The sequence below is a fragment of the Nicotiana attenuata genome, unplaced genomic scaffold (assembly GCF_001879085.1).
Source record: "Nicotiana attenuata strain UT unplaced genomic scaffold, NIATTr2, whole genome shotgun sequence".
Taxonomy (NCBI): Eukaryota; Viridiplantae; Streptophyta; class Magnoliopsida; order Solanales; family Solanaceae; genus Nicotiana; species Nicotiana attenuata.
Window position 1 is genome coordinate 5948 of NW_017676547.1, and position 16932 is coordinate 22879.

Consider the following 16932-nt stretch of genomic DNA (forward strand, 5'->3'; position numbering starts at 1 on the left):
ATTTTAAGTGGATAAGTTATAAAGATGATTATGCACATCATTACGCCCTTGGATTTTTCACCTGGATTTCACTGATGTGAGAAACTCATCAAATCCTCTAACGGCGAATTCATGGATAGCTCGACTTAGTAATTTTGAGATTTTGGAAGACTCAAATTGATCTCTTTTCTTTTTTTCCTTTTTTAATTTGTAATTTTTCAGTTTGCAGCTTTCAATCACAAACTTGGAATGCATAAATTAAAGAAGATGTCCACGAAACATAACGCCTGCATATCTATCCTTCTATCCTTCATTCCTTCTACGGAAAACGTCATGATATTCTTCTAGTTTGTAATTCTAAGAATGTCAAAGTTAAAAATTTCAAATATAAAAAGATGTCAATATTCTTTTTGCAATAGATATTATATGATCACCAATTTAATTTTTTCAAACACAAATGTAGAACAACAAGAAGAAATTGATAAATTACACGATTAAGCAAAAGCAAAAAAAATTTAAAAAACTAACAGCTCCCTTCACCATTTTTCTCCTTATCAGCATACTTTTGAAGAGCGTCACCATGCAATTTCCCATACCTAAACTCATCAAATATTTCAACCCCCATTTCAATGTAAAAATCATAAGACTTCTTATTCCAAACTGCAACTATCCCTTCTACCGAAACGAAGCCATTGTTTGCAGCAATGGATGCAACAGTTCCGAACAACAATCTCCCCATTCCCAACTTTCTGTAACTCTCCCTGAAGTAAAGGCTCTCAAAATAGAAGCCGGGTTTGTCATAGAAGCACGAATAGTTGGCGTAAAAGAATGCATATCCCGCGATGAATACGTCTCGTTTATCATTTCCATCATCATACTTGGACCTGAACTCATCTGCTTCTCCTTCCACAACGGGAAATTTAAGGTCGAATGTTTTAAGGACGGGCTTGAAGCCTTCGTTCGTGGTAAGCTTGGATTCGGTAAAAGGGGTTGGAGAAACTTCAAGTAGAAGAACAGATGGTCCGTAATAGAGTGGAAGAGGATTTTCTTTGAAGAGCAAGTTTTGTAAGGAGGACTCAGTCGCTTTGTAAAGATGAGTATTGTTATGGTATGCATGGATTTGGTAAAACAGTTGGTATATATGGTAGAGGTCTGCTTTCGTAGCGAGACGTACTCTAGTATAGATTTTCTCAGTGATCGTAACGTTATTTTCCGGTGTGGAGTTGGTGGTTGTTTCAGATATAGTTGATGCCATGGTTTTAATCAGTTGAATGTTTTGGTATGGGATGTTTGAAAAGGTTTTAATAATGGTTATTTATAGTGGAGATGTGATCTCTTTTTAATTCGTTATTTAGTTAGTGGTGTTGGTGGAGGAAACTATGTGCGGGTTCTAGATATCATTAGTAATTAAGATAATCTAATATAAAATACTCTAAAATATGATAAAAAGTTTCTGAGTTAGGTGAAAGGGGAGTCGGCACTTTGGATACCGTCCACTACAATTTTTTGCTTCATATTCTAGTTACGTTGTTCTGTGGGGAAATACATTCGAATGGGAAAGGCAAAATTATAAAGAAACGATTTCAACTCACAAGAGTTGAGAAGATAGCAATGTCATATGATCACTCTAAAATTTCTTTAAGAAATCTGAATCAATAGAGAGGCCTAGCTAGGACATGGTAAGCAATATTTGGTCGAGTATAAGATGAAAAAATGATTATACAATTGGGTTATTTATTAGATAATTACAAATAGATTTACTAATACTAGCTTGCTATTACAGCTTAAATATCACTAATAATGCAAAAGAATATTTAAAGTGTATATAACTTAAATCTTAATATATATTTGTATGGCTAACTAATTCATCACTCTTTCAAAAGCATGTGAAGGAAACTTTTGATTCCCTTTGTTTGAATATTTGTGTTTCTCTAATAGGAATATTGAGAATATGGATACATGTAAGCAAATAAAGTGTTGGGGATTGAAGTTTAGTAAATGGGAAATGGAGGGAGGAAATGTGAAGGGAATGTAAGCTCCCTTATGCTTTGGAAAAAGCAATTGTTCCTCATCGGTGGTGGAAAGAAAAGAGAATGTGCTTTTATTGAAAAAGCATTTCCCTTGGTGTTAAATGAGTTGGAAAGAAGGCAAGCCTCGTGCCGTCGTTGTCGCTCAGTTCGCTTCGGATTTGATTAATCTTTTTGGATATTTTTTTTAATTATTTAATTAATTAACGAAAAGTCAACCCGGAATAACCCAGGACCCGTGACACAATCCAGCCCGTTTCTTTTCCTGATTATTTTAAATTAGTTTCCTAAAATATTTTAAACGGGAATCGTTCCTACCTGTTCCAACAGCCATAGTTGTTTCTGAAAGAATGCAAACTTTTCAGAAACAGTGCTAGAAAATGACTATAAATATGCCTTGATCCCAGAATCTTTCCTTACGAAATATTCTGAACTTCTTCTCCTTCTTCTTCACAATTAAATTCCAATTTCATTTACAGCCATTAAGTGGTTCGCTGTTCATCGGTATTTTTGGTACCGATACTCTGGTGAGGTAAATCGTTCTATCCTGGAAGGATTATATTCCAACACTTCGGGTACTTGAGGGGAATAATTTCTTAAAGGACACACTGTGCATCAGTGGGCTCGATTTAATTTCGAAATTATTTTCAGATTCTGTTTGATTATTTCAACATTTTGTTTATATTTTTTCTGTTACAGAAAGTTTATTGTTTCATTATATTATAGCATTATAGTTTGTCCAACAATCTTAAGGAAATTAATTTTTATACTGTAATCAGCATTCTATTTTGGAGATTAAAACTTTTGTGGTTTTGTACTCCTTTTGATTTTTCTATTTCTTATTTGAAGATATAAAAAACTTTATTGGAATATTAAAATTCAGAAATGATTTGAAGAACATCAAAACTTCATCGTTTTTCTTGTAAAACAGTATATACAAAACTTTAGTTTTTGTTTATTAGACATGCTGTTTATTATTCATTACAGTATTGTTTACTGTTCTATTTTTTGCCGTTAATTAAACTCTTATGTTGTTGACAGTGAAAATAATAATTGATAATGTAAATCTTTTTGGGACTGTTGCGGCAACGACGATAGCCTCGTCAAGCCGAACTGCTGTGCCACTGACCGAAAAATCGGGAAAATTTTCTGGAGCCAACTTCAAAGGTGGCAGCAAAGGGTGTTCTCTTGGCTTACCACGCTTGGTATGCAGAAATTCACTAGTGAAGACCCTCCAGTGCCTGCCGCCGACATGCCAGACAACGAGAAGTTTATGATTGTTGAGGCCTGGAAACAGGTAAATTTTCTTTGCAAAGGCTACATCCTAAGTGCTTTGAGGACGACTTTTACAATGTCTACAGTGCTATGAATACTTCAAAAGAATTATGGGATGCACTTGAGAAGAAGTACAAGATCGAAGATGCGTGCTTGAAAAAGTTTGTGGTTGCCAAGTTTCTAGACTATAAAATGATAGACAGCAAAACCGTTGGAACAGAAGTTCAAGAGCTTCAACTTATTTTTCACGACCTTATTGCTGAAGGTATGGTAGTGAATGTAGAATTTAAAGTGGCTGCAATGATTGAACAGTGGCCTCCTTCATGGAGAGATTTCAAAAATTATCTAAAGCACAAGCGCAAAGAAATGAAGTTGGAAGATCTTGTTATTCGTCTCAAGATTGAGGAAGATAACAAAATAGCCAAGAAGAAGTCTCGTGGAAATTCAACGATTATGGGAGCTAATATCTTTGAAGAGACAGCTCTAAAAAGTAAGAGGAGGAAGAGTTCTTCTGGACAGACTAAGGACCAGAACAAGAAAAAATTCAAGGGCAACTGCTACAATTATGGAAAAGTTAATCACAAAGCCCGTGATTGTCGTCTCCCGAAAAAAGGACAAGAAAAAGGGACATGCCAACATAGTGGACAAGAATGATAACATTGATTATCTGTGTGCAATGCTTTCGGAATATAACTTAGATGGAAATTCGAAAGAGCGATGGATTGACTCTGGAGCCACTCGACATGTTTGTGTTGTAAAAGAAGCATTTGCGACTTATTCTAGTTCCGAAGAAGAGCTTTCCATGGGAAATACTGCAATAGCTAAGATTGGGTTATGGGAAGATATTCCTGAAGATGACTTCCGGCAAGGTGTTAACGCTCCATAACGTTCTTCATGTTCCTACTGTTAGGAGAATTTTAGTTTCAACTTCTTTACTTGTTAAGAATGGATTCAAATGAGTTTTTGTATCTGACAAAGTTGTTGTAAGCAAGAATGATATGTATGTTGGAAAGGGCTACCTCACAAAGGGCCTTTTCAAACTCAATATAATGGTTGTTGATAGTATTAATAAAATTTCAGCTTCTTCTTATTTTTTGGAGTCAAATGATTTATGGCATATTTGTTTAAGACATGTCAACTACAAAACCTTGCGGAAGTTAATTAATTTAGAAGTAATGCCTAAATTCGAGTGTAATAAATCAAAATATCAAATATGTGTTGAATCTAAGTTGGTAAAACATCCTTATAAGTCTATTGAAAGGAATTCAAATTCTTTAGACTTAATTCATACACACATTTGTGATATGAAGTCAACATCATCTCGTGGTGGAAAAAAGTATTTTATAACTTTTATTGATGATTGTACTCGATATTATTATGTTTATTTGCATAACTGTAAGGATGAAGCAATTTAAGCATTTAAGCAATACAAGAATGAAGTAGAGAATCAATTGAATAAAAAGACTAAAATGATTTGAAATGATAGGGGTGGAGAATACGAATCTCTGTTGCAGAAACATGTTCGGAATATGAAATTATCCATCAAACTACTTCCCCTTACACACCTCAATCCAATGGAATTACGGAGAGGAAAAACCGCACATTAAAAAAAATGATGAATTCTTTATTAATAAGTTCCGGCTTAGCGCAGAGTTTGTGGGGGAAAGCTATCCTTACAGCTAACCGAATACTCAACAGAGTACCCCATAGCAAAATGCAGTCTGTTTCATATGAAAAATAGAAAGGAAGAAAACCGAAATATTTTAAAGTGTGGGGGTGTTTAGCAAAGGTACAAGTACCTTTACCCAAAAGGGTAAAAATCGGACAAAAAACTGTGGATTATATTTTCATTGGATATGCTACAAATAGTAAAGCATGTCTGTTTTTGTTTCATAAATCTGATAATCCCAAAATTCATGTTAATATGGTAATTGAATCAGATAATGCTGAATTCTTTGAAAACATCTATCCGTATAAAACTGAATGCGAGTCTCAAGTTAAAGACCTAAATGACCGCGGGAAGAACCAAAGGAAAATACCCCAAGTGAAGAAGATCCAAAGCATAGCAAACGTCAAAGAAAATCTACTTCATTTAGACCGGATATTGTGACATTCTTGCTTGAAAATGAGCCTCAAACTTTCAAAGAAGCTATGTCATCTTCTGATTCGGCATTTTGTAAAGAGGCAGTCAATAATTAGATTCAATCAATTTTGGATAATCATACATGATAACTAGTTGATTTTCCTCCAGGAAATAAGTCTTTAGGTTCGAAATGGATCTTTAAGAGGAAAATGAAAGCTGATGGTACTGTCGATAAATATAAGACAAGACTTGTTGTCTTTTACACCCCATGTATTCGTACGTAAGAGTACGTCGTAAGTCAATTGATGTAAGCTCAGAAATGAAATTATCTTTGAAAAGTTTACAAAGTTAGTTAATCATGTTAACGTGGAGGTTACAAATATTTAAGATCATGAATACCAAGTACCAAGAGGGTTTGAAGGTGTAGAAGCTAAACGATTTGAAGCAAATATGTTTCGTCGAAAGTCGACAAGTTGGGAGTGTTATAACATGTACTTTTAGGGTGAGACTATGGTGCTTAACATTATAAGGATAATATTTTATGAGTTGTTTTAGTCGTATGATAGTCGTGTGTTATGTTTTTAAGTCAAGCGAGTTGTGGAACAAAAGTTGGAAAAGGTATTCACAAGTTCCATTCATAAATGTGTTGAAACTTAGGTCAAATGTAGTTGAGCTTTTCTCCACATATACTTGGAACTAGGGGATGATCTACATACCAAATTGAAGATCTACGAGTCTAATTTCTAACTCTTTTAATCGTTCATCCATACGATATCGGAATAGATAGATATTCATATTTCCGTGAGACTACACAAAGCAGCTCCCATGGGACCCACAAAGTCGGTGTAAATTCCAACTTGTATTTAAGCCAATTCTAAATCGTTTTCACTTATTTTTCTCGTTAAAAACAGTTCCTAAACCCTCCTAAATGCTCTCCAATGGTTCCTCCATGATTCTTGGGTGAAAACCTAAGATAAAAATATGAATCCAACACGCTAGAAACCTTGTGGTGCTTGGTAGATCGTAGTTCTTCATCTTGTCGATATTTTGGAGGATTCTTCAAATTGAGTAACCTTAGGGCTCGTGTGATTCTTGTTTATTAAGGTAATAATCAGTCCTTCCTTCACACACACACACACACACACACAGATATATATATATATATGCACACACACTTCATANTATATATATATATATATATATATATATATATATTAGATTTTTAAGGCAAACTACAAGTGTTTACACACCAACTTGAACACTGAAAGTTGATTTAAGAAGAGAATACAACACATATAGTGTTGTGGTGTCATTGAGATTGTGGTTTGTGTTTAGCTGAAATTTAAAGTTGTTGCTACTTTCTAAGGTGAGTATAGCAGCCTACTAATTGTGATTGTGCACATCTGCCCAAGTTACAGCTGGAAACTTGATCAAATTTTGTTTCAACTGACGTGATGCTATCAAACTCTGCTTGTTCAACCCTTGGGTGAAAGCTTGAACGACCCAATCATCTGTGACCGGTGGCAACTCCATGCGTTCCATTTGAAATCGTGATACAAACTCCCTCAGCATTTCATATCCCTTTTTCTTATCTTGAAAAGGTCTGATTATCTTGTTGCAACCTTTATAGCCCCGACGTGTGCCTTTACGAAAGAATCTGCTAACATGGAAAATGAGTCGATGGACTTTGGTGGCAGGTTGTGATACCAAATCATTGCTCCCTTTGATAAAGTTTCCCCAATTTTTTTGTCACGACCCAAGTTCGCGCTCCGTGAACTGTCGTGACGGCACCTAGTCTTTACAACTAGGTTAGCCTAAAAATTTGCGGAAAGAGGAAAACGAAGATAAAACTAGTAAAAACTATGGATGAAACATTCTGAAAAAAACGTTTAAGATGCCGCTCGGCATATACAAATACGCACTCTCAATTGAGTCACTCCCAAAACCCGCAATCTCATGAAATCACAAGCTGAGAATACTACATAGTGTTCTAACTCCAGAATGTCTAATCAAAGGAAAATACAGAAGATCTACAGCTAAAAGAGGGAATAGAGAGGGACTCCTCGGTCTACGGACGCGGCAGATATACCTCGAAGTCTCTAAAAATTGCCTTGTCTCACTGACGGTATGGCTGAGACGAAGAACCTGAATCTGCACAAGAAAAACATGTGTAGGAAATGGCATGAGTACACCACGACGGTACCAGTAAGTGCCAAGCCAAACCTCGGTCGAGTAGTGACGAGGAAGGTCAGGGCTCTACTGGTTATATACATATATATGGCATAAGATAAAACAGTATGAAGTGAGACAGGATAATAAGGATAATAACAACTATAACGGAAGGAAAAGTCACAGAAAGAATGTAACTCCACACAGAGATGGCAACAGGGGATCTCCCAGGATATCGTCTTGTAGTCCCAAATGTAAATATCCAAAGGATCTCCCGGGATATCGTCCCGTAGTCCAGTTCATAATGCGTAGGGGATCTCCCGGAATGCCAATATGTAGTCCCAAATGTAAATATCCAGTACAGGGGGAAACTACCGGGTGCTGTCCTATAGTCCCAATATAAATGTGCAGGGAGATCTCCCGGGATATCGCCCGTAGTCCCAAAGTAAACACACAACAGTATCACAAAGAATATTCAATTTTATCCAATTTCGTACCAAGGAAGAACAGATATTTCTATCAGGTAAACAATTTAAGCAAGTAGAACAATTAAGTCACTTAGGCATGCTTCCCTAAACTAGACAGTAGGCTTCAATTGCAAGTAGTGTACAACAAGGAAGAAAAACACAATTATAGCTACTTGATGAAAACGGGATTTTTCAACACTTTGCACATGTACGCACTCGTCACCTCACGTACACGGCATTCATATAACAACAATACCAAATCCTAAGGGGAGTTCCCCCACACAAGGTTAGGCAAGCCACTTACCTCGAACCACCTCAATCAACACGAAATCACGTTCTTGCCACGAGTACCTGACTCCAAATGGCCAAAATCTATTCAAATTTATTGCATAATGTAAATATAACTTCAAGTAACTAATTTAACTAATAAATTCGAAGCTAACACGCGAAATTTAAGTAAATTGCCCAAAAAGTCCCCCGGGCCCGCATCTTGGAATCAGCTAAAACTTACAAATTCAGAACCCCCGATCACTCACGAACACACTCGAACAAAAATTACCAAAATCCGACGTCAAAATCTCACTCAATTCCCGGATTTTCAATTGGGGAACTTTTCTACCATTTCACAACTTTTACCCCCAAATTCCTTAATTAGAAGAGGAAAACAACAATAGATTAATGTTCTAAGATCAAAATCAAGATAGAAATCATTACCCAATGCTTCTCCTTCAATACCCTCGAGAAATCGCCCTCAACCGAGCTCCAAATCGTTTTTCCAACTTATGAACACAACCCTTCGATTTCCTTTTTTCTGCCCAGTGATTTTCGCACCTGCGACGGCCCAACCGCAGCTATGGTACCGCTTCTGCGGTCTCTTGGCCGCACCTGTGACTTTTCATTAAACGGTCATAGCCCACACCTGCGCTCCCTTCTCCGCAGATGCGGTCCGCTTCTGCGGTCCAATAATCGCATCTGCGGTCAGTGGACAACAGTTCCAGAATCGCACTTGCGACTTACTCCACCGCACCTGCGGCGTCGCACCTGCGGTCCCCAATCCGTAGGTGCGGAAATATCAGAAGCAGAAAAATCTGCAGCACAACTCCAAACTCAAACTCTCCGTCAACCATCCAAATCCATCCTGAGGCTCTCGGGACCTCAACCAAACATGCCAACAAGTCGCATAACACTATTCAAACTTGTACCAACCTTCGAAACACTCAAAACATCGCCGGAACACCAAATCACCCTCGGATTCAAGCCTAAGGATTCCAAAACTTCCAACTTCTGCTTTCGATCAAAAAGTCTATCAAACCTCGTACGAATGACCTGAAATTTTGCACACACGTCCCAAATGACACCACAGACCTACTCAAATTTCAAGAATTCCTTTCCGAGGTCGTCTTTGCACTGCTCCGACTACGGGCCAAATTCTAAAGCTTAAGCTCTCATTTAGGGACTAAGTGTCCCAAAAGACTCCGAAACTCAAAACGAATCCTCCCGACAACCCACAATAGCAGAAACAAACACGGGGAATGCATTTAATAGGGGATCGGGGCGTTAATTCTTAAAATGAACGGTCGGGTCATTACATCCTCCCTTCTTAAAACATTCGTTCGTCCTCGAACGAGCATAGAGACATACCTGAAGTGGTGAAAAGATTAGGGTAATGGCTACGCATATCCTGCTCGGTCTCCTAAGTCGCCTCCTCGACCGGCTGACCCCGCCACTAAACCTTCACTGATGCAATGTTCTGTGACCTCAGCTTCCGAACTTTCCTGACCAATATCGCCACTGGCTCCTCGATATAAGATAGATCCTTGTCCAACTGGACTGAGCTGAAATCCAAAACGTGCGACAGATCACCGTGATGCTTCCGGAGCTTCGAAACATGAAATACCGGATGAACTCCTGCCAAGCTGGGAGGTAAGGCAAGCTCATAAACAACCTCCCCAACACATCGCAATATCTCAAAAGGACCAATAAACCTCGGACTCAATTTCCCTTTCTTCCCAAATCTCATAACGCCCTTCATAGGCGAAACCCGAAGTAAGACCCGCTCTTCGACCATATAGGAAACATCATGAACCTTCCGGTTCGCATAACTCTTCTGTCTGGGCTGGGCTGTACGGAGTCTATCCTAAATCACCTTAACCTTCTCCAAAGCATCCTGAACCAAGTCTGTGCCCAATAATGTAGCCTCGCCCGGCTCGAACCAACCCACCGGGGATCTACACCGCCTACCATGCAAGGCCTCATACAGTGCCATCTGAATGCTGGACTGGTAACTGTTATTGTGGGCAAACTCAGCCAGTGGCAAGAACTAATCCAAAGAACCTCCAAACTTCATCACACACGCGCGAAGCATATCCTCAAGAATCTGAATACTGCGCTCGAACTGTCCGTCTGTATGGGGGTGAAATGTTGTGCTCAACTCCACCTGAGTGCCCAACTCATGTTGTACGGCCCTCAAAAATCGTGATGTGAACTGAGTACCTCTGTCTGATATGATGGAAACTGGAATACCATGCAGACGAACAATCTCCCGGATATAAATCTCCGCAAACCGCTGTGAAGAATAGGTAGTACACATAGGAAAGAAATGCGCAGACTTTGTCAGCCGATCCACAATCACCCAAATGGCATCGAACTTCTTCAAAGTCCATGGAAGCCCAACTACGAAGTCCATGGTGATCCACACCCACTTCCACTCCGGAACCTCTATCTGCTGAAGCAAACCACCCGGTCTCTGGTACTCATACTTTACCTGCAGACAATTGAGGCACCGAGCTATGAACCCAACTATGTCTTTCTTCATCCGCCTCCACCAATAGTGCTGTCTTAAATCCTGATACATCTTCGCGGCACCCAGATGGATGGAGTACCGCGATCTATGGGCCTCCTCTTGAATCAACTCTCGAAGCCCATCAACATTGGGTAAACATATCCGACCCTGCATCCTCAATACCCCGTCATCACCAATAGTCACATCTCTGGCATCGGCATGCAAAACCTTGTCCTTGAGGACAAGCAAATGAGGTTCATCATACTGACGCTCTCTGATAAGATCAAACAAGGAAGACCGAGAAATCACATAAGCTAGAACCCGACTGGGCTCCGAAAGATCCAATCTCACAAACTGGCTGGCTAAGGCCTGAACATCCATCGCCATGGGCCTCTCCGCTGCTGGTAGATAAGCCAAACTCCCCAAACTCTACGCCCGGCGACTCAAAGCATCGGCCACCACATTGGCCTTGCTCGGGTGATACAAGATAGTGATATCTCAGTCCTTTAGCAGCCCTAACCACCTCCTCTGGCGCAAATTAAGGTCCTTCTGCTTGAACAGGTGCTGCAAACTCCGGTGAGCAGTATAAATCTCACAAGGAACATCATACAAATAATGACACCAGATCTTCAAGGCATGAACAATGGCAGCTAACTCGAGATCGTGGACATGATAATTCTTCTCACGTACCTTCAACTGTCTAGACGCGTAGGCTATCACCCTACCGTCCTACATCAATACTGCTCCAAGTCCAATCCTTGAGGCATCACAATAGACAGTATAAGACCCCGAACTGGTAGGCAATATCAAAACTGGGGCTGTAGTCAAAGCTGTCTTGAGCTTCTGAAAGCTCTCCTCTTTCGTCCACTGGAATGGAGCACCCTTCTGGGTCAGCCTGGTCATAGGTGCTGCAATGGATGAAAATCCCTCAACAAATCGACGGTAATAACCTGCCAAGCCAAGAAAATTACGGATCTCTGTAGCTGATGATGGTCTGGGCCAACTCTGCACTGCTTTCACTTTCTTCGGATCCACCTTTATCCCCTCACTCGATACCACGTGACCCAAGAATGCCACGGAATTCAATAAAAACTCACATTTCGAGAACTTTGCATATAACTTCTTTTCTCTCAAAGTCTAAAGCAGTGTCCTCAGGTGCTGTTCATGATCTTCCCGACCTACTCAAATTTCAAGAATTCCATTCTAAGGCTGTCTTCACACTGCTCCGACTACGGGCCAAATTCTAAAGCTTAAGCTCTCATTTAGGGACTAAGTGTCCCAAAACACTCTGAAACTCAAAACGAATCCTCCCGAAAACCTACAATAGCAGAAACAAACACGGGGAATGCAGTTAATAGGGGATCAGGGCGTTAGTTCTTAAAACGACCGGCCGGGTCATTACATTTTTTCAACAAAACAGACTCAATCTCATCATCTTCTAAGTCATTTCCCTTTATTCCGCACGTGTACGAAGTGATGTGATCATTAGGATCGGTGGTCCTATTGTACTTAGGTATGTCCGGCTTGGGGAACTTCTTAGGAATGGTCTTCGGAGCCACACTTTGAGGAACAAGGCTTCTCCACGAACATTTTCGAATCCAAACCCTTTAGGATCGAGGTGCCCCCGGTATCTTATCAACCTCGGAGTTGTATGTTTCCACTTTTTTTATCATTAGCTTCGATTTTCTTCTCTCCTAACTCAATTCTTTTGGTGAGCTCCTCGAGCATTTTCATTATTGCAGGATTAGTTCTCAATTCGCTACCATTCGACCTTTCTGGCACTGGCTTGGTACGACGAGTGATTTCTTGCTCGACCCTACTTGGAGTCCTATGTTGGTTTTGCAACTGAGCAACATCGGCTTGCCGAGCTTGTAGCATCTCGAATATTACCTGGAGACTAACTCCTCCATTTCCTCTGCCATGTGTGCCTTGACCACCAGATTGACCTTCCCTGCGTACACTCCCTTCGGGGTCCACACCTAGGTCCGCATTTAGAGCAACGTGCGAATTGACATCGACTGGATCAACAACCGCTGCTCCCCCAAGATTAGCCAGTGGCACCCCGGCTCTTGGAACAATTACATTGTCGTTTTTCTCGTGAAATCCGAGACCATCATTACCATGTGTGGGTGCGTTTTGTGAGTTTGACATGTTTTAACCTGAGAGCTAAAATACTTGACAAGAACAAGCGTGAAATAATGTGTGTTATCAGAATTAGCACCGAACAATCACTATTATCCTTAGCCCAAGGTGGGCGCCAAACTGTTTACCCTAAAATTTAAGTAACAATTAAACTTATATTGTGGTTTTAAGGATATGTGATTCAATCTAATACCAATCACTAGACAAGGAATTAAATAGATAAATTAGAGAATAAATTAAATCAAACCAGTATGCTAGCCAAATTTCGACCTCGATTTGTGGTAGTCTCGGGGCGTGATAATAGGAATAGCAAATTATAAAGAAACTCTGATGAACAGTAAGCGAAATAGCAAGAAAGTAATGAATGTATATATTCTTATTAGTGAACAATGATCTTACAAATGAATGGGATCCCTCTTTATATAATTGGAGAATCCTAAATAAGGTACACTTCTAATTATAGTAGGGAATCATATTAACATCTAATTAACCGCTACAGATCGATCCGTTCCAGGATTCATGCCACGATTCTCGATCATGTGCGGATATCTCGCCTTTTCCGTTAGCAAGCTACGCCGATGTTACTCGAAGTCTGCCTCTCTCCGGTCCGCAATCGAGGTTAACCTTGGCATCCTAGCTCTTCGACGTGACATTCCTTCTCGACCAAAGAATGAAATTAGGTAGCCCCGATTTCTACCGTATACACTTCGTTTATATACGGCGTTCAATTATTATGAAATAATTAGCTGCAATACAAATTAAAAAGTTAAAACCAAACTAAAGGTAATTATGGTGCTTCAAGACTTAAATGATATCATGGGCCTAAGTAAAACCTTTTTTCTCCCAAAGTTTCATTTACTATAATACATCTCCTGTACTTGAATTCAATGAAATTCATTATTAACATTGGTACTTTATGGTGGACAAACTGTAATACTATAATATAATGAAGCAGAAAATTTTTAACAGAAAAAATAGAAACAAAATGTTGAAATAACCGAATAGAATCTGAAAATAATTTCGAAATGAAATCGAGCCCACTGAATGCACAATGTGTCTTTAAGGAAATTATTCCCCTTATGTACTCGAGATTTTGGAATATTATCCTCCTAGGATAGAAAGATTTAACTCACCAGAGTATCGGTACCAAAAACACCAGTGAGCGCCGAACTACTTAATGGCTGTAAATCACATTGGAATTTAATTGTGAAAAAGAAGAATAAGTTCAGAAAATTTCATAAGGAAAGATTCTAGGATCAATGCATATTTATAGCCATTTTTTTGGCACTGTTTCCAAAAAGTTTGTAACCTTTCAGAAATAGCCAAGGCGGTTAGAACAGGTGGGAACGATACCTGTTTAAAATATTTCGGGAAAATAATTTAAAATGATTCGGAAAAGAAATGGACCGGATTGCGTGGGGGGTCCAGGGTTATTTTGGGTTGATTTTTCGTTAATTTAATTAATTAATTTAAAGAAATTTTGTTAAAAGGATTAAGCAATCAATCTTTGACTTAATCTGAATCCGAAGCAGAAGCTGAAGTCGAGCCGAGCCGAGCCTAGCCGAGCAAGCGACGATGATGACGGCGCGGGGATTACCTTCTTTCCAACCCATTTAACACCAAGGGAAGTGCTTTCTAAATATATGCACATTCCCTTTTCTTTCCACCACTAATGAGGGACAATTGTTTTTTTCAAAGCATAAGGGAGTTCACTTTCCCTTCACATTTCTTCCTTCCATTTCCCATTCATCAAACTTCAATCCCAACAATCCCCCACTTGAATAGGGAATGGCTATAAGAAAAAGGAATGCACGGACAAGTGTGTGATTTACATGCAAGGATCAATTGCATCTGGATAAGTAGGTTTCCCTTTGAACATTTCGTAGTGAGCTTATATCAAATATACTCGATCAATCGGTAGATTTGATATCTTTGAACCGTCGAGCTTTGTTGTATACCTAGACAACATAAGTCTCACAATCAACCCTTAACCATCTATGGTTCTCAGGGTTGTGTTTGTTCAGCCATGAACACCGTCGGGTTTCATGAGTGCTTAGAGAATTGGTATTTACTATCATTCCCCTTGAATCGGCTTACACTTCACTCTCACATAGGTGATTTCTAAATGTGTAATCCTATAGACACACTATCTGATCATTTCCTGCCAGACTTAGCGAATCATTAAGAAGCTTTAAGCTTTATTGACTCATCAAAAAGCCTTAATGCTTTACCCTATTTTCTGAACATTTTCTTCATCACGAGAATGTGTTGAGTGTTGACAATGTTGAACGGTTATTTATAACTTTGTTTGATCTCTTTTGTAACGACTCGGCTGGTCGTTTTAAGAATTAACGCCCCGATCCCCTATTAACTGCTTTCCTCGTGCTTAATTCTACCATTGTGAGTTGCCGGGAGGATTCGTTTTGTGTTTCGGAGTGTTTTGGGACACTTAGTCCATAAATGAGAGTTTTAGCCTTAGAATTTGGACCGTAGTCGGAGCAGTGTTCAGACGGCCTCGAAATGTAATTCTGTTGGTCCCGACATCTCCGTTGGATGATTTCGGACTTACGGGCGTGTTCGGGTTGTGTTTTGGAGGTCCGTAGCTTAATTTGGCTTGAAATGCCGAAAGTTGAATTTTTGAAGTTTCCAGTACGATAGTGACATATTGATATCGGGGTCGGAACGGAATTCCGGAATTTGGAGTAGGTCCGTTGTGTCATTTGGGACATGTGTGCAAAATTTCAGGTAATTCGGACGAGGTTTGATAGCCTTTTTTATCGAAAGCGGAAATTTGAAGTTTTGGAAATCCTTAGGCTTGGATTGGAGAGTGATTTGTGGTTTTAGCATTGTTTGATGTGATTCGAGGGTTGGAATAAGTTCGTATGATATTTTAGGATTGGTTGGCAGGTTTGGTTGAGGTCCCGAGGGCCTCGGGTGAGTTTCGGGTGCTTAACGAAAGTTGAATTGGACTTAGGAGAAATATGAAGTTGGCTGAACCTATCATAACTGCACCTACGTGTATTGGACCGCAAGTGCGGCACCACAGAAGCGGTAGGAGGACCGCAGGTGCGGTCTGAGGCATTTTGGGCTTAGGTCGAAAATGCGGCGCATGCACCGCAGAAGCGGCACCGCATTTACGTAAAAGGGGTCGCAGGTGCGGAATTCTTGGTTTAATGAAAAGTCGCAGGTGCGACATGGTCTCCGCAGAAGCAGGACCGCAGGTGCAGTCCCAGAGATGCAGGTGCGGTTGCACTGGTCAGAAAAAGGAGCAGAATCGAGGGTTAAGTATCAAAACCTTAGAAACTGATTTGGGAGCTCGGGATTTGCAATTTTTGGAGAGAATTGCACCTGGGTGTTTTGGGTAAGTAATTCTTACTCGGTTTTGATTAATTTCCACGAATCTATGCTTAAATTCACCCTTCAAATTCGAATTTGGGGTGAAAATTTGGAGAAAAATTCGAAAAGTTTTTAGGCCTAAATTTGGAGTTTTGATCAAGATTTTGATGTCGGATTGGAGTAATTTTTGCATATATGAACTCGTGAGAGTGTGAGGATTCTGAATTTGTAAAATTTACCTGATTCCGAGACGTGGGCCCGGGGGGCTTTTTGGGCGATTTTCCTAATTTCGCGTATTAGCTTCGAATTAATTAGTTGAATTACTTACTTGAAGTTATATTTACATTATGCAATTACATTGAATAGATTTGGGCCATTTGGAGTCTGATACTCGTGGCAAGAATGTGGTATTGAGTTGATTGAGCTGGTTCGAGGTAAGTGGCTTGCCTAACCTTGTGTGGGGGAACTTCCATTAGGAATTGGAACTGTGATATATGAAATGCCTTGTACGTGAGGTGACGAGTGCGTACATGTGCTAATTGTTGCAAATCCTGTTTTCATTAAGTAACTATAACTGCGTTTTCTTCCCTATTTTTACTAATTACAATTTAATCCTACTGTTAGCTTAGAGAAGCATGTCTAAGTGACTTAACTGCTTTACTTGCTCAAGCT

General features: G+C 39.6%; 1 protein-coding gene across 1 annotated transcript; it reads right to left on the reverse strand.

Moving 5' to 3' along the window:
• Nucleotides 1–367: 367 nt before the first annotated feature.
• On the reverse strand, nucleotides 368–1286 carry LOC109221075 (tyramine N-feruloyltransferase 4/11-like). Its single transcript, XM_019385531.1, has one exon. The coding sequence runs from the start codon at nucleotides 1232–1234 to the stop codon at nucleotides 503–505; it is 732 nt and encodes a 243-aa protein (XP_019241076.1). The 5' UTR covers nucleotides 1235–1286; the 3' UTR covers nucleotides 368–502.
• Nucleotides 1287–16932: the final 15646 nt, after the last annotated feature.